This window comes from Xenopus tropicalis, chromosome 5 (genome assembly GCF_000004195.4).
Source record: "Xenopus tropicalis strain Nigerian chromosome 5, UCB_Xtro_10.0, whole genome shotgun sequence".
In the NCBI taxonomy this organism is placed as follows: Eukaryota; Metazoa; Chordata; class Amphibia; order Anura; family Pipidae; genus Xenopus; species Xenopus tropicalis.
The window spans coordinates 26870088-26888232 of record NC_030681.2 but is presented as its reverse complement, the minus strand read 5'-3'; the positions used below and the strand labels follow the sequence as shown (position 1 = coordinate 26888232).

General features: G+C 41.4%; 1 protein-coding gene across 1 annotated transcript in view; it reads left to right on the top strand.

Moving 5' to 3' along the window:
* The window catches only part of jag1 (jagged 1), a 39250-nt gene extending 21569 nt beyond the window's left edge, over positions 1–17681 (top strand). The window contains exons 6-26 of the mRNA XM_002931738.5: positions 1277–1407; positions 1958–2077; positions 2585–2698; positions 2779–2892; positions 4157–4270; positions 4853–4899; positions 5070–5243; positions 5682–5832; positions 7138–7302; positions 7786–7899; positions 8160–8273; positions 8363–8476; positions 9011–9127; positions 9518–9545; positions 10263–10348; positions 10781–10894; positions 11003–11112; positions 11452–11685; positions 12696–12827; positions 13137–13287; positions 14923–17681. Coding sequence (XP_002931784.1) covers positions 1277–1407; positions 1958–2077; positions 2585–2698; positions 2779–2892; positions 4157–4270; positions 4853–4899; positions 5070–5243; positions 5682–5832; positions 7138–7302; positions 7786–7899; positions 8160–8273; positions 8363–8476; positions 9011–9127; positions 9518–9545; positions 10263–10348; positions 10781–10894; positions 11003–11112; positions 11452–11685; positions 12696–12827; positions 13137–13287; positions 14923–15380 — 2902 coding nt within the window. The 3' untranslated portion in view covers positions 15381–17681. The remainder of the gene's footprint in view (positions 1–1276; positions 1408–1957; positions 2078–2584; positions 2699–2778; positions 2893–4156; positions 4271–4852; positions 4900–5069; positions 5244–5681; positions 5833–7137; positions 7303–7785; positions 7900–8159; positions 8274–8362; positions 8477–9010; positions 9128–9517; positions 9546–10262; positions 10349–10780; positions 10895–11002; positions 11113–11451; positions 11686–12695; positions 12828–13136; positions 13288–14922) is intronic.
* The last annotated feature ends 464 nt before the right edge of the window (positions 17682–18145 follow it).

Below are 18145 nucleotides of genomic sequence, written 5' to 3'. Positions count from 1 at the left end.
AAATTGGGCTCAGGAATGTCACTACAGCCTGGGCTCTTTAATTAAAGCAGCTCATAATAAGGCTTTATGGGATAACTGCTTATTAGCCCTTTTTACAATATGTGCATTGCTGTGTTAATTTTGGCAAGGCTTCCGAACTGTATCGTTAAGGATCTTGTTTTATCTTTTCCGTAATTCAGAGAATTGATTCCTGCATTCCCCTGTCCTCTTTGGAATTTGCAAGGGCTTAGGTGCAGTGCAATGTCTGTTCTTGCTTAAGATAAAAACTACAGTGCCGGGATGATAAATCGAACACAGGGAGGCTTGCTTTTACACATCTATTAGCAAAACAGGCTCTTAATGCCTTGGGAAAACTCCTAAAGCCCTGGGCTCGAGTCGCATAGGTTTTTTTTCTCATTTACAAAACTGGAAGGGGCTGCCCAAATGACTCTGGTTCTTGTGTTTGTCCATGGGTTATTTTGTTGAACCGTTACAAGGGTAAAGTTTCAGATGGATGCTCTAATTAAAATTTCCCAATTAGGGAGACTGGCGACAGGTCCCTCCATGTTGCTGCCAATGACTTTTACCATGGGCAGGAATCTATAATAGAGAAATGGACCCATTGGCTTGAGGCCTATGAGCCAGCTTGCCCTACATCCTCGTGCTACTGAAGTAACTAGATTTAAGCAGCTAGGGGCCTGAATATGCAATACCCATCGTACACACAGCTCTGGCCATAAAGTCAGAAACAGAAGGCCTAGCACAGAAATGTTTTGTTTTTTCTTTATTTCTTATTTATATATCAGGCACCCCCTTTGTGAACTAAATGGTTAAACAACAAAGTTTTAATTTCAGGAAAACCAAGATTAATAGAGGCTTTTCTAACTTTCATTCTTCCTGAATGCTTTTTATTTTATTTATTTATTTATTTTAAAGACAGGAAAGCGACATTTCCATTGTTCCCCGGCTTTCTCTCAAACACGCAATTGATTGTCTGTTCTGCCATAGTCTCAAGATTGATTTGTAGAGTCCACCCACCCTCCCTGTCTCATTTAAATGACCTGAGAATAGAGTATTATTGTGTTCCATGGCACCATGCAGGGTCTCCCAGAACAGTTATTCTTTTGTGGAAAGACTGGCTTGGAGACCTTGGCAAAACTGCTAGTAGGTTTATTAACAAGAAACCACCCTATCCCACCCCTGTTTGAGTCTTATGGGCGTCTCTGCATGATAAGATTTCCTCTTTGCCCTGGCACTGAGCACTAAAATCTGGATTTTTCACATGTTCTTGTCTTAGATGTCAATACGGATGGCAAGGCCAGTACTGCGACAAATGCATTCCTCACCCAGGATGTGTCCATGGGACTTGCAATGAACCATGGCAGTGCCTGTGTGAAACCAACTGGGGTGGTCAGCTGTGCGACAAAGGTACAGTAACTGTCTCTCCCCTGCCGGGCATCTCGGCACTGCACTCCGTCACTACATTAGCAACCATCAGTTGATGTTAAAGTAAATAGAGCAATATTGGTTTTCTCAGTAAGCTGCAAGGGCAGAATTGAGAAAGTTGCAGGGCAGAGGCAAGCCTTGTTAGATTTGTTAGCTCTTGATGGTAATTTGGACACGTTAATGACAGGCTAATTGCACTCACGTGTTATAATGCTTTTCTGCTATTGTAAAGTCAAACTATCTAGATTCAAAGTCACAACAGCTACAAAAATGCCTGGAAACGTAGCGCCAAGCAAAGCACAGAAAATAAAGTAACTACTGCATGAGAATAAGAACTCAATAGAAATAAGCAGCCCATAGAGATCCATTATCCTTTAATATCTCTTTAGTCCTCATTTGCTCATTGTCAAGTGCCCAATCTATTGTGCCAGGCTGAACTTTTACGGGGGGTGAAAGGGAGACTCGCATGTTAGTATGAGGATTTTAGATGAAATGCTCACTATTTTTAATGCTCAGCACTTTATTGGCACAGATCTTAACTACTGCGGTACTTACCAACCATGTCTCAACGGAGGCACCTGTAGCAACACCGGCCCTGACAAATACCAATGTTCCTGCCCTGAAGGCTACTCTGGACTAAACTGCGAAATTGGTAAGTTTTGTTTTTATTTTGTAATCATTTTTCTTGGTAGACTTTTTCTGCTGTATATTTACAAATAAAATCAGGTGTTCTTCTACAAATCCCTGTAGATCTGCACATTTCCTTTGACCCATGAGTGCAGTGTTGTAACTCAATCCAGCATAAAACCAGTTAAAGTTCTCATTTATCTCCTCCCCCCTCCCCTTACAGTAAAGGCTATGGGAATCTGCTGGTCCTGGCTGAGACTCAAGTTGGTCTAAGCTATGGCACATTGATCAGGTCAGCTTAGCATGAAAGATTATTTCCTCCTTGTTTGAAGTTCTGTTAAAGCAAGAACTGTTAATAAGAATAAGATATCGAAGAATTAGTGCTGGTCACATCTTCCAGGGCAAGGTGGTCTAGTTACTGAGTAGAAGCAGCAGTAAAAGAATTTTTCCCCCCCCTCCCCGTCGTCCCTTTTTGTTAGCGACATTCCTGAACGTTGAATAATTAAAAGTTATTTGTTTTTGTTTAATTCAGCTGAACATGCCTGCCTTTCTGATCCCTGCCACAATGGGGGAAGTTGCTTAGAAACATCTGTGGGCTTTGAATGTCAATGTGCTCGAGGCTGGACGGGCCCCACATGCAGCATCAGTACGTATTGCTTCATGGGAACGCTGGCGGCTGTCTCCCACCAGTACCAGTCTCTTCTAACCTAGACCTTCTCTTTTTAGATATTGACGAATGTTCTCCCAATCCGTGTGGCTACGGCGGTACCTGTCAGGACTTGGTCGATGGCTTTAAATGCATTTGTCCTTCTCAGTGGACGGGCAAAACGTGCCAAATTGGTAATTTTTTTTAATCCAATCAGCAGTGCTATAACCCACAATGCCTTCTGTTATCTAATCCAAAATGTGTAGATTTTGGATGTGGTGCTTCAAATTACTCCGCAACAAACACAGAGGTTGACTCTTACAGTGCCGAGCTCCACGAATCCAGTAAAATTGATACTTATATTTGTTAATGTATGTCTCTGCTCCATGAAATTTGATACAGCATAGGGATTAGTTATATTTAATAAAGGAGAAATCTATATCTGCCTAGTTACTCGCTACAAGGAAAATAAAGCTTTAAATAGTTGCCGTAAGGAGAAGAAAAAAATAGAAGCATAAATGTGTAGAATTTTCTAAAGGCCCTTCTTACCAATCTTTTGTGATTTCTGTTTAGAAAAAAGATTTTGCTGTCAGGAGGCCTCTGGCACTTAGAGGATTAGATTAACAGCTAAACCATAAACAAACTAGTATATGAGAAACACTTAAACTTAATCAGGCTCTGGAAAAGCATTCCACCATGAGCCTATGTTCTCCTCGGCTTGGTCCTGTGGGAAAATCGCTGTATCTTTTCAGCCGTGTCAACTCCCACAGACCGAGCAGTTTACAGCTGGGTTCCGAAATGTAGATGATCTCATGAAGAATGAGCTGTCTGCATTCTTTATGGAGCGCTCTAATCTGGCTGACAATAGCAGAGGAAGTTCTCCACTGAAATGGTCAATTGCCTCTTACTGTTCTTAATGAGTGGGTGACCAGCTACTAGTAAATGAAATAGGAGGTCTGTATTAGCATCACTGCTGGGTTACTTGTAATGGAGTGGGGGGGGGCATAGTAAAATAATAAAAGGCCCACCCAGTGTTATTGACGTAGCACTGGCTAATAATTATTGCTGGTCAAACTTGTAACACTCTTATTGACCTCTGCAACCTTATAAGTCGTGGTGGTAAAATATAACACGGTTCCCCCCATAAGGGTAAAAGATTAACAGCCCCACAAGTAAAAAGTTACTAGTCTCTTCACGGTTAATTTGTAACCAGTCCCAGGGCATCCAGTACTGGTGGGACAAACATGGCTGTCTGGCTTTCCATGAAGCCTGGAAATGACAATGTCTAGGATTTTAGCAACAATATAGTTTGGATATGGGACCCCAATGCTTGGTGTGTGCATTTATATATAGCATATTCTGTATAAACTGGGTAGCCACAAAGAACTAAATACCATATGCACATTTACATTTGGACCCTTTCAAATTTCTATAAAAATTTGTTTCATTTTTTTTAAGATGCCAATGAGTGTGAAGCCAAACCTTGCGTAAATGCCAACTCCTGCAGAAACCTGATTGGTAGCTACTATTGCAATTGCCTTCCTGGATGGACGGGTCAGAATTGTGACATAAGTAAGTCCTCTTTACTTCTTTTCTGCAATTTCCTGTTCCATTTGTTGGTTTTTAAGGAATGTTCAGCCTTTATACATATATTTTTTTAGTAGGCATAGATTGGGGAATGACTCAGCCAAGCAAATAGTACGGCAATGGGCGTTTATTGCATACATGCTGGGAAGGAACGTCCGGTGCACACAATGCACTGCACCCTCACACTTTAAATTTAAGAAAAATAAACACTATTTATAAACTAGTTATAATTTCTCCCCCCAAAAAGTGGGGTGTTGTCTGTTTGGAAAGACGATATAATGCTTTATCGCTTGTCCTATGGTCCTATTCTGATAACAAAAATAAAACAATGCTGTGAAGTTGAGGCAAGAGCACTGGAGAAAAGCTTAGGCTTCCCACCCATTCTAACAACGTTATCTCAAGGAAAGGATGCAGGAAACGTAACAAAAGCTCTATCTGTACCCAGCCATTCTGATTAAAATTCTTTCAGCATCACTCAAGTGCAGAATGCATTTCACTGTGCAGCCTCTCGCCTTCCTTGACATCTATATTTATATGCTTTCGTTTCTTTCTTCCTCCCTCGTTTAGATATTAATGATTGCCTTGGCCAGTGTCAAAACGGCGGAACCTGCAGGGTAAGTTTTTTGTTTTCTGACCACTTCTAATCACCCGGCGGGAGTGTGATGTACAGCTGTGACATGGTTTTGTGCTGCTGTCCGGACTGTCCTTCTCCAGCACAATGCTTATTGTTGTTGGTGTCTCTGAAAGCCATGTTTTGTGATTGTTTCCTACTTTGTCATTACAGGACTTGGTTAATGGGTTTCGCTGTATCTGTCCACCCGGCTATGCAGGGGAACGCTGTGAGAAAGATGTCAATGAATGTGTGAGCAATCCCTGCCTGAATGGGGGCCACTGTCAGGATGAAATCAATGGATTCCAATGCCTGTGTCCCGCTGGTTTCTCGGGAAACCTCTGTCAGGTGAGTCCGGCTAAAATGGCAACCCCCCAGATAACATGGCTCATGTCTAGCAAGGGCCCCTCCTTCTTACTGCTAATGATTTGTACACTAAATACCTTATGTTCAGCGAGCCTTGCTATAAAGTCATACCCCATACAGCTGTCTGCCAATAATGTGTTTTTTGGGAGGGGGTAGGAGAAATCGGATCTATTCAGTTAAACAGATCACAAATGTTTGCGTGTTCACTTTTCTTGTACGCTCGCTGTTGGCTCTTGTAGCTGTTTTATATCCTCAATCCACTTGGATCCAGGCTAAGGACACTGTACATTCTGCTTTAAGTAAAATTAATGGAGGCAGCTAGATGGAAAGGTCAGATTCCACAGTGTCTGCTCTCTTAAGCACTGAATAGGGTAATAATAAAACCTTTGTTTCCTTCTGCTTCCCCTTCAACATTTACAGTTGGACATAGATTACTGTGAGCCGGACCCTTGCCAGAATGGAGCCCAGTGCTTTAATTTGGCTACCGATTACTTCTGCAACTGCTCAGAAGACTACGAGGGCAAGAATTGTTCCCACTTAAAGGATCATTGCCGCACTACCCCATGTGAAGGTGCGTACACCCCGCTTTGTTTGTCTCGAAAACAGAAACTTTCACTGCTGAGTAAGGCAGTCATCATGCAAAGTGATTGGGAACCACACACTGCGATAATAAAATCCAGCTGTGCCGTGCCCTTCACCATTAACATTCAGCAAGGCAGGGACTGTTGTTAGAGTAAGGGACCACAGGTCAAGCTATTGATTGGATGCATTTAACCCCTTCCTTCTGTTCGTCTGCATGGCAGCAGCCTTCACTTCACTTTTACATTATCTATAAAAAAGAAAATTCGAACCAACCATGTTTCTGCCCTTTAAACGCAGACATAAGGATGTATTTTTTCCTTCTGATGCTCCTAGTTCTGCCAGTGTCCAGGTGGTTACGTTAAACGGGTGCTTTATTAAAAAAAAAAAAAAAGCGAGAAATTGCTTTAATTCTCCGGCTCTTAACTGCCAATTTTATGACAGGGGGATTGAATTACGATCCCGCCGAGTTGTCTTTGCATCAGTGTCACATTTCTGAGATAGGAAGTAGGTTTGTCAGGCAAACAAATGAATATTGTTAGTTCCCAGAACAGGCAGAGAGATCAAGTAAGATATTAAAGGCAAAGTGTACTCTCTATATAAGCACAGGGATTATCTGTCAACAAACGGGCAGTCTATGGTGAAGTTTATTCCATGTGCAGCATATTCCTCCTTTTTGAAAATTTACATTTTTACTTATGAGTTGGGGCTGTGACATATTAAGCAACATCTAGTGGTCCTGTTTTTATTGTCAGTCCAAGCAAAAGGTATGGCAGCTCCCTCTGATAACTTCCCTGCACATTCATGTTGCTTTATGTCCACTATACCCTCATAAAGTGTAGGACATTCAAAAGTAGGGACCTGGTATCTATTACACTTCAGGGCCCTGGTGAATGTGCCACTACTACTGCAGTAAGTTTTGTCAACAGTATTTCATAGCTCTGTGACACACACAGCAGTGTTTAAAAAAACAGTGTCAAAATACCCATAACAGCCCACAATTGTTGCCTTTGCATATCACTTGCAAGGCAAGAATAGCCATTCTAAAGTGCAAGCCTAGCATAGTGTTAGCCTTGCAAACTCATTTGCCATAAAACCACTGCTGAATAGAGGACTGCAGCTCTGATTGTAGAAGTCTCGTGTGGGTAAACAGAGCTAAACACTCTTGGCTGTGTCCCAGCTGTAAGCTTGGCCGAAGCTGAGTAGGTTACCTGATCCCAGTGCCATCTCATAGAAGCATCAGCCTGCAGCGCTTATCTTTTTCTTACTGATGGGCCTTTGCCTTGTTTTCCTCCAGTGATTGACAGCTGTACAGTGGCCGTCGCTTCCAACAGCACCCCAGAAGGCGTACGGTACATTTCCTCGAATGTCTGTGGCCCCCATGGAAAATGTAGGAGTCAATCCGGAGGAAAATTCACCTGCGAGTGCAACAAGGGCTTCACTGGCACTTACTGTCATGAAAGTAAGAATCAGAGCTGCATTATTAGAAACCATTGGAATTCCATGAGCCGTACCAGCTTTTCTCTGCTTTGGGCTTTCCTGCTGGGATGGGGCTAAAATGCAATATTTAATTTAATTACCTACACACACAGGACTGGAATTTATATTGGCCAAGACTGAGACTTAAGGTGGTCATACACTGTAAGATCCGCTTTTTTGGTAACCTGTTCTCCAGATATGCCCACCTAAGTTGGGCAATAATGGGTGCCAAATGATCAAATTAAAATGGTGGCTTTATGAACCGTCTGACTGAGGGCTGCCAATCAGTCTGAAGGATCTGAATCAGGATCTGAAGTCTAGCTGTCTATGGCCACCTTTAGTCAAACTAAATATGCATCTTGATGAATGAACATACATAGACCTGGCTGCAGAACCAAGCACACAGTCATTCAATTAACAAGCACTTAGTACAAGCACTTATACAAGGTTTTGTTCTCCATTGCAGATATTAACGACTGTGAAAGCAACCCATGTAAAAATGGAGGTACCTGCATTGATGGCGTGAACTCATACAAATGTATTTGTAGCGACGGATGGGAAGGAATTTACTGCGAAACAAGTGAGTCCTTTTTCTCCCTTTGTGAGCAAGAACGGAGCTTGTACCCTTAAATGTAGTGTTAAGAATGAGACATGTTATTGGCATGTAAACACCCTAGAGTCCCCAAATGTTGCTGGGCTACAACCCAATGTTTTCACTGAGTGTTCTGACTTCAGTAAGTAATTGATAAAGCCCCTATGGGTAACCCAGAACTCACACCTCATCTGTTCCTTGCCAGCATTTCTATCTCACCGTGTAATGTTCTGTTTATTTTCTTTCAGACATTAATGACTGCAGTAAAAACCCTTGCTACAATGGAGGGACTTGTCGGGACTTGGTTAATGATTTCTACTGCGAATGCAAGAATGGCTGGAAAGGAAAAACCTGCCACTCCCGTAAGTGTGGATTTCTTATCTGCTGTTTATAGTGTGATATTTTATGTTGAAATGTCTGATATTCATCGGAGAGGTATTTTTCTTTTCAGGAGACAGTCAGTGCGATGAAGCCACGTGCAACAACGGTGGGACCTGCTATGATGAGGGAGATACCTTTAAATGTATTTGCCCTGCTGGATGGGAAGGAGCGACATGTAATATTGGTAAGAACTGATTATTCTAGTTTGTAACCAGTCTATTGGCCTTTATTATATAGGAAATATAATTGGGTATTATTAAAGAAATTGTAAATGAAAAGGTTGCTGAGGAGTAACATGAGCATATAAAGGAACCAAGCTCTGAGTGACTTCTAATATGTTATCATATATTGTTATATATAAAGTGCCTGGTATAAAGGTCATGGCCCTGTGGCTGCTGGGAGATATAGTACACAGCAGCTAGAGGGATTCAGGCATGACCTGTGCAGCCAATCAGCAGCTTGCTTTCACGATTAATTGCAGGTTAAATAATGACAGCCAAGTTACTGAGAGTTCCATATTATAATATATGAGACAGTTCGGGGTTTTTTTTTTTTTATAACTGGGCCTCGGTTTGGGCTCTATGTTTATTTACCTACGACCGCAGGCACAGGGCAGAAATGATATATGTATAAAGGGGGGAAAACATCCTGCTTTCTTTCATTGCTTGGCTTTTCTCTGCTCGGCTTTCATGCTTGTTTTGCAATGTATTCCTCCTAGCAAGGAACAGCAGCTGTTTGCCAAATCCCTGCTTTAACGGTGGAACTTGCGTCGTCCGTGGGGACTCTTTCACTTGTGTTTGCAAAGAAGGCTGGGAAGGACCAACATGCTCCCAGAGTAAGTTTGCTTTAAGTTTCCCTCGGAAATAGGTAGTGCACTTAACCCCCTCCTGCCTCGTATCGATACCTTAACCTGAAACTGGGAGACAATAGGGGTGCACGTCAGCATCACCTGGAGCCCTTTCTTCTCTCTATAAATAACAATATGGAACAGAGGGTTTGACCTGGGCATGGGAAAGTTGCAAATGAAGTAACTGGAGACAGATGTTGTCCTGTGTTTTCCTACATTCTTTAAGGCAACAACTTGCCTGCTTTCACTCACTGTCTGCCGGAGAATGGAACAATCCTTTCTGGGGGGAATGAGGGGGATTAAGCTGAATTTAATAACAGAATGAAGTATTTTCTTCCTGCAGAAAGTCACCTAAATTGTATTTCTTTTCTATTCTAGATACTAATGATTGCAGCCCTCACCCATGGTAAGTAGAACTGGACAAATTAACTGTCAGCCTCGTACCAGGCTGCTTTCTAGATCAGACACCCCAGCTCACCTATAGCGACAATGCATGGCTCAAGCACTTTGTTAGGCTGGGAATCAAAACTCCAAGGCGCTTAAGTAATGTAGATCCTAATTGTAGCTCTAATATGAGACTTTAAGAAGCAGAGCAGTTTAGACACATTTTCTAAACAGATGACATGGGAACGGGTCAGACTTGCTTTATTCGGCTCTTAAGTGTTTCCACCTGCTTTACAAATTACCCATAAGCCACCGCTCACTGATAGGCTTATGAGTAAATGATCCTATCCCTAGGAATATCTGCTCCAGTGGGGAGTGGATTTTGTTTAATAGCCAGGAAATGGTTCTCCTGTGACTACAATTTATAATATGACATAAGAATGAAGTGCAAAAGCCATTGCCCCCAAGCATTCCATTAATTAACAAGCACAGACCCTCTTACATACACACACAGTGTGTGTTCACCTTAATGTGCTAACAGAATATAAATGATAGTATATGATATCCTGTAAAGCTGTTCAGTCTATGTGAAACTACAACTTTCATCTTGGCTTTGCTGGGAGTTGTGGGCCAGCAGCTGGAGGGCAGCAGATTAGACATGTCAGCTGTATTGTGGTGCAATGAGGCCTTGCCTTATAGGATAAAAGTCTAATACCTCCCCTTCCTTTCACTTCCGTAGCTATAACAGTGGGACATGCGTTGATGGAGACAACTGGTACCGATGTGAATGTGCTCCTGGATTTGCTGGTCCCGACTGTCGGATAAGTAAGTATCCTAATAAAAGGCTTGGGCAGATTGCCCTTTGTTTTGAAACTTCCTTTAACCTTCATGGGGCCTTGAGTCAAAGGAAACGTCTTAACTAAATGAATTTAAATAGTTGCTAACAGGCAGAAAAAGTTATTAATAAACAGTAATAAAGTGGTTTGCAGCATATAACTTATAGCAACCTCTGCTTAAAAAACAGGTAATCTGTAAATGATGCCTTCTCATTGGTTGTGGGTTATAAAAACCTGTTGCTAACCATGCAACTTTTATTTTAGCTATTTATTACAACTCGGAAATCTCCTTTCTGAATAGGGAAGGTTCTCATATTTCCCCTTTGCAAACTTCTGATACAGCCAATAAGCCGTAAGGATATTTTAGGCACTTTTCATTAGTTAAACAGGTTTCTATAATGATTATTTTGTTTGTTTATAGATATCAATGAGTGCCAATCTTCACCCTGTGCTTTTGGAGCTACTTGCATAGATGAAATCAATGGCTACCGTTGTACCTGCCCGCCTGGCCGTAGTGGTCCAAGGTGCCAAGAAGGTAATGAAAAACAATGTGTTTCTCCCCCTCTCTGCTACCAAATAACCAGTTTGTGCCCTGCTCTGGTAATGATGGTATTGCCATATACTAACACGACCATTTGTGCAGTTACAGGAAGGCCTTGTATAACTAATGGCCATATGATGCCAGACGGGGCCAAATGGGATGATGACTGCAACTCCTGCCAGTGTCTGAACGGCAAAGTGACATGCTCAAAGGTACGTGAGTGTTCCCTAATGTATTTGCCTTTGTCTTGCTGCTTACAGATATAAGAGCAGGGGTCATGTGTAAAAGCCCTTTATCCCCAAACCTAACAATACTGATTTAGGAATTAATTTTCTGCATATATTATATCTAAAATAAATCCAATAAAACAACCACAAATACTGTGCATGATTTAGTGATCGTAGTTCCATGGTAGGAATATCTGGGCCATAATGTATGTATACTGATTAGCAGTAAGTACTCTGTGAAGCAATTATGCTCTGCCTTGTAAATGTCTGTATCCATCAATCAAAGCTTAGAGTGTTAAACTCCTGTGTTATGTCTATATCTAGGTGTGGTGTGGCCCTCAGCGTTGTGATATACACGGCAGCAGCGAATGCCCTGCTGGGCAGACTTGTGTTCCAATAAGAGACAACCATTGCTTTGTTCCCCCTTGCACTGGGGTGGGTGAATGCTGGCCGACCAATCAGCCGCCTGTCAAGACTAAGTGTAACGCTAATGCCAGCTATCAGGATGCCAGCTGTGCCAACATCACCTTTACATTTAATAAGGAGATGATGTCACCGGTAAGTCAAACTATCAAAAGCAATGATTTGAATGTTTTATCTGTTATTGTTGTTGCCAAAGCTGAGAGGCATCAGTTGGAGGGAAAAACTCCAGCTTGCAGTTCCCAGCAGCTACTTGACCCATTCAGTATGAAACCACACATCCACGAACAATGCAAATAGATCATGTGTTGCGGCGAATCATGGGGCAGGTTACAAACAACATCCATCCCAGTCCCTGGTTGGCTCTTAGCTGAGAATCACATCACGCAGTCATTTGCCCTTCTGACTGCTGTAGAAACAATGCTGCCAGACAAAACTCCTGGAATGCTTTTAAAGCCGTGTCTATGGGAAAACCAGGGTTTAATAGTCACAAGCATATTCCTTAACGGCTTTAGGGAAGATATTCGCCAATACATTATTTTTTCCCATAGACAATGCTCAGAGGAAATTCCAGCCGTTGTGTCTAGCGACACAGTCCTTTGAATAATGCTCGGCTGTAATTCTGAAGGCTTTTTTATTGTTTCTCATGGGTTGCTGGGAAGGGAATAGGCCCATGTTTTGCCCTTTCCCTTATTCAGGCTCTCATTTTCCCTTTGTCACCTAAACCACTACATATTGGCTGAGTATTTGGCTTATTAAAGGCAAACTCTACCTATGTATGTAACAGTCTGGCACTGTATGAACATTGGCTCCTTTGGCAACCTCAGTATTTTCCTGGTTTAGCCAGCAATGTGATGATCCCAAATTGGTCCCATGAACCACAACTGGATTATGAGGGTTAGGGTGACCCTTCAGTAGCGGACTGTACCAATGTTTCAAGGCAGGTGACTTTTTTTGGACAGATATCAGTCAGACGTTCCATTGCAGGGGCAACATACAAGGGCCAATAAGCTAGAGACTTAGTCTGGAGGGGCCGAGTCAACATCTTTTATTATGGGAATGGCATATCCTTCCAATGCTATTCTGTTCTGCAGAATGATCCTGTTTATCCAGTTAAGTGATGGCTTTATTGTGTTTTGCATTATCAGGGACTCACTACCGAGAGCATTTGCAATGAACTGAGGAATCTCAACATTTTGAAGAATGTTTCCGCTGAATATTCCATCTACATTACCTGTGAACTTTCTCCATCAGCAAACAACGAGATCCATGTGGCTATAGTGAGTAACGTTCATGGAACATATCCTGCATTAAATATAGCTGCAGCAGAGTCACTAAGCAAACAGCTTCTGCTGCACAGTGCTGGCCAGAGTTAGTGCTCGGGCTGCTTCTCTCCCAGCCTATAGAGCTGAAATCCTGCAAGATAACTACAATTTTCCTTGAGCTATAAATGTGCATGATCAGCCATCATGAGACACTCGACATATACAGCAGTAGCATAGCTTTGTTATGCTCCAGGCTAAATGCAGCAATAGGAAGGGATATCCATCAGGCCTGGGTTGTTAATATATCTTTTCTTTGGTTTTTAGTCTGTGGAGGAAAATGGAGACGGCAGGAATCCAGTTAAAGACATCACCGAACGAATCATTGATCTTGTTAGCAAGCGAGATGCCAACAACACTTTCATTGCTTCAGTGGCAGAAGTTCGAGTCCAGAGGCGACAAGCCAAAAACGGCACAGGTGAGTTGCAATGAATGTATATTTAAGTTAACATCATTAGGGTTATGTAATAAAAGGCACTAAGTTTGCCCCATAGTAACCCATAGCAACTAATCAGCAGGTAGCATTTACTTGTCACCTGTTACAAAACTTACCCTTTCATAGAACCCCTATATAAAAACAATGCACATACGAGGCAAGTGTCTGTAGATTCTAGGTCACTGGCCAGCTGTTTCTGATGCTTAGTAGATGTGGAAATCCTCTAATTGCTGCAATAGTTACTTAGAAATGGCACGGTGGTGCTACAAAACAGTTTAGAAGGGAATTTTCATTTCATGAGAAGCCAGTTAATAATAATATAGGGTAGATCCATGGACCAACTGTGGCCCTTTGTTGTATTTTTTATGCCCCCACCAGGGTACTTAAATATCTGGTCCTGGAACATTGATGATATATTGGATGATCTCCCAACCACTTGCACAATATGGCTGTGCATCCTAGGCCAAACCCAAGCATAACTCACCTGGTGGTTGGCCAATAGCAGTGTTTCCACCCATTACACTTGTAGCCTATTGCAAGCAGAGTTTATACCTCGGAATATCCAGTTAGCGAATAATAAAACAGTAAAGAAATAATCCCTGAGGGTTTCCAGTTTCATGGCCTTTATTTATCCAGCAGAAATCTTCTGCTTAACGTCATTCCTTAGGCCGTGCAACTTTCATTCATTGAGGAGATTGTGAGGAATGTCTTTCGCACCTACCCTGTAGGTTTATGGCACATACTCTAACTATGGGAATAGATTGAGACAAATCTGCATCCAAGGTCAGCAGGAGGGGAATATTCCAGCCTTCTAGGTAGCATTGCAGCTGAATGGCTAAATAGTAAAGGCTTTACCAGACTCCCCAAAGAGGCTGTCAGCATCCATAAAGGGGTTGTTCACCTTCACATTAACTTTTAGTATATTTTAGAACGACCTGTTCATGGCAACTTTTCAGTTGGTCTTCCTTTTTTATTATTTTATAGTTTACAGCTATCAAATGAGGGTCACTGACCCAAGCAACCATGAAACCGATGCTCTGCGAGGCTACAATTTTATTTTATTTCTCTTTCAAACCACTACCTGGTTGTTATGTTAAATTGGACCCTAGCAACCAAATATCTGCTGAAATTCCAAACTGGAGAGCAGCTGAACCAAAAGCTCATTCATTTTTAAAATTACAATAAAAAAAAAAAAAAGTTGAAATCTCAGATTAGCACTCTACATCAGTGATCCCCAACCAGTGACTGAGGGGCAACATATTGCTCACCAACCCCTTGGATGTTGCTCTCAGTGCCCCCAAACCAGGTAATTATTTTTGAATTCCTGACTTGGGGGCAAGTTTTGGTTGAATAAAAACAAGATTTCCTACCAAATAAAGCCCCTGTAAGCTGATAGAGGTGCATAGAGGCTGCCTAATAGCCAATCACAGCCCTTATTTGGCTCCTCCATGAACTTTTATAGTGCTTGTGTTGCTCCCCAAGTCTTTTTACATTTGACTGTGGCTCATGAGTAAGAAAGGTTGGGGACCCCTGCTTTACATCATTATAAAAGGTTAACTACCCATTTAATCTGCAGTGATTTCATCAGCATTAACATTTTTTCCCGATCTCTCGTAGATTTCCTGGTTCCATTATTGAGCTCCATTCTAACCGTGGCCTGGGTCTGCTGCCTGGTGACCGCTTTCTACTGGTGCATTCGGAAGCGCAGAAAGCAAAGCAGCCATTCTCACACGGCGTCGGAAGACAATACCACCAACAACGTGCGGGAGCAGCTCAACCAGATCAAGAACCCCATCGAGAAACACGGGGCCAACACTGTGCCGATCAAAGACTACGAAAACAAAAACTCCAAAATTGCAAAAATAAGGACACACAATTCAGAGGTGGAGGAGGACGACATGGACAAGCACCAGCAAAAGCCCCGATACGTCAAGCAGCCGGCGTACACGCTGGTCGACAGAGACGAAAAGCCGCCCAACAGCACTCCTAGCAAACAGCCAAACTGGACAAATAAACAAGACAACAGAGACTTAGAAACAGCACAGAGCCTAAATCGGATGGAATACATCGTATAGCAGAATGTAGCGCTGCCATGCAGAGCTTGTGACTGCTCCCGAGGGCTTAGCTTCACTAGTTCTTAAACTGTTGTGTAATATTTGAGTCTAAGGCTATTATTTACTTAGAATCCCTATGTTAATTTAAGTTTTGACAAGCTGGCTTACACTGGCAATGATAGTTGCTGTGGTTGGCTGGAATACCAAGTGCTGCATTTCACATCTATGCAAAACTAGTCCAAAAGTGCCCTGATGTCAATTCAGCTGCAGCCGGAACGCCGCGAAAACGCTAAAAGCCTTCGGCGTTCGGCTCCTATCTCTCCGTTCAGTTCTTCTCCTTCCCCATAGCAACGCCATCTTAGAATCATCACTTTTTTTAATTTATATTTATTTTAGATGTAGCTTTTTGTTTTTTAAACATTCGTACATTCGGTTTTTATGGTGACGTAGAACTAGTTCTGTATTTGAAAGTGCCTTTGCAGCTCAGAACCACAGCAACTATCACAAATTTAAGTTTATTATTTATTTTTTTATTGTTATTGTGTCAGGGGGGGAGGGGCGGGTGGGACTGTCAGCTGATGCTGGTCAAATGAAGAAATTTCAATCTTTTTTTTTTTTTCCCTTTTTTTTGTATAGACCTGTAAATATTTTTTTTTATTAATCACTGTGTATATTTGATTTATTAACTTAATAATCAAGAGCCTTAAATATCATTCCTTTTTATTTATATGTACATGTTTAGAATTGACTGGTTTTTTGATAGCTTTGTAAGCTTCCGGCTTTTTTTTTTTTCCCCCAGAACTTATTTCTTGTTCCGTGTTACGTATATGCCAAAATTTAAGGTGTTTTTTTTTTAAAAAAATAGTTTATTTTTTAACAATAGGACGGGCTGACACGCCTCGATGCTGTTTTTGTACAATGTTAAAGAACACCTTTATATAGTATCACTTAAACTATTTTTTTGTAAGTTCCGACTCAAACTGTTTTTTTTTTCGAGAGTTCGACTTTAGAACAATATTTGCTGCTTTCGGCTTTGATATAAAAACAAAAAACAAAAAAAAAGGACAAAACAGAGCGACTGGCAGATATTCTGCTGCAACGCGGTGCGAGGGAACGGACGCGGCGGTGCATGTAAGGAGACAACGACAATGGAAATCAAATTGGCGGAAGTGGAGGCGCAGTAATCTCGTTTTTTTTTTGTTTGTAAATTCTTTTTCCACAATGAAAATGTAACTACAGAACCACTTGTAGATATGATTTTGTTCTTTTTTTTTTATAATCTACTGAAACTAGGGGAGTATTCTGTTAAGCTAGAGGTTGAATACTTGAACAGTAGAATGTCGAGTGATCACTGTTGCTTTCCTATACGTTACACTGCCTGCCTTAACTTCAATAGAAAGAAAATCTATGACCAAAAACAATAAAAGTTTGTGATATTAAAAAAAAAAAAAGCCAAGTTTATTTTGCCTATAATCATTATGTTTGTCCCAGTGGAGTCTTTATTTTTGGGGGAGGGACTTTGAGTACAAGTGGAGCCCATTATTCCCACCATAAGCTTATTTAACCTCCTATAGCATCTGTCTAATTGTTATAAGAGTGGTTCCTGGGATGCCCGACACTACTATAGACCCATAACATGATATTGCTGACGGTCACAGTGAAAAGAAAAGATATGATTCAGATTGGCAGCTGTAAATCTGGAATGAAAGTGTGTGCACTTATGGATAATGGTGGCTGTAGTAAATCAATAGTAGGGCAGGCATTTAGGCATTGCCTAATATTGGCATACGTTATGAACAACAAAGTTTTCCTATGGCATTAGGAATCATGCTTTAATATAAATATAAATCATTTTTTCCCCAGAAATCTCCATATAACGATTGACTGAATTACAAACCATTAAAGAAAGATAAGAACAAAAACCACTAGTTGTAAACTGAATAGATATTCCTTTTGGCACCGTCTGTATTAGGATTTGTGACTCCCCAGGGCTGATATAATGGCTATAGGCTTAAAGCAATTGGTCAGTGAGTGCTCATAGATTCTCTTCTGTAACATCTGCAGTAGTGACGGAGCGTACAAGGTGTTGCAGCGCAATGCCGTGACTACCCCTCTGCTACAGTAGGTGTTCTTAGCGCTACCGCTATATTGATGTATGCAACAAAAACTGAATCTAGTTATCACAACAGTTAGCAATGGAGGTCCTGAATAAACCATGTTTTTTTTGTGACATTAGTGTTATGAACCTTAAATGCATCTTTGATGTGTTGGCAATAAATTCTGAAAAGTAAATATTTATTAAATTTTTTTTTTGTATGAAAATTTGGAAGTGTGCCTTTCATTTTCCCCCCTCAGGGTCACTAAACACTCGGGCCTCCGTTCATATGATTGGGGCTCATTTGACTGATGTGAGTGTGTCAGACTATGAATGGGAATATTATTCATGGGTGGACAGGTCGGAGCTATGGCTCGCTATAAATTACATTCCTGCCTATATTGGCGCACCTGGATGATCCATGAGATTTCTTTAATATTTTGGAATAGTTAAACAGCTCAGTCATTTTAACTGAAAGGGGATCTCTACCCTAAATATAACTGTTATTGACTTTATGTCTCTCCATATCTTTTTTTTCTGCACCGCTGCTTCCAATTCCTGTTGATGAATAGACCTGACCAAACAAGGTTCCAACTAAATCAGAATTTTTGGATGGTAATGTAATAGAAAGTCATTTCTGCCAGGTTTAGTAACCCATTGTAATCCGATATTTGCTTCCAAACAGGTGACC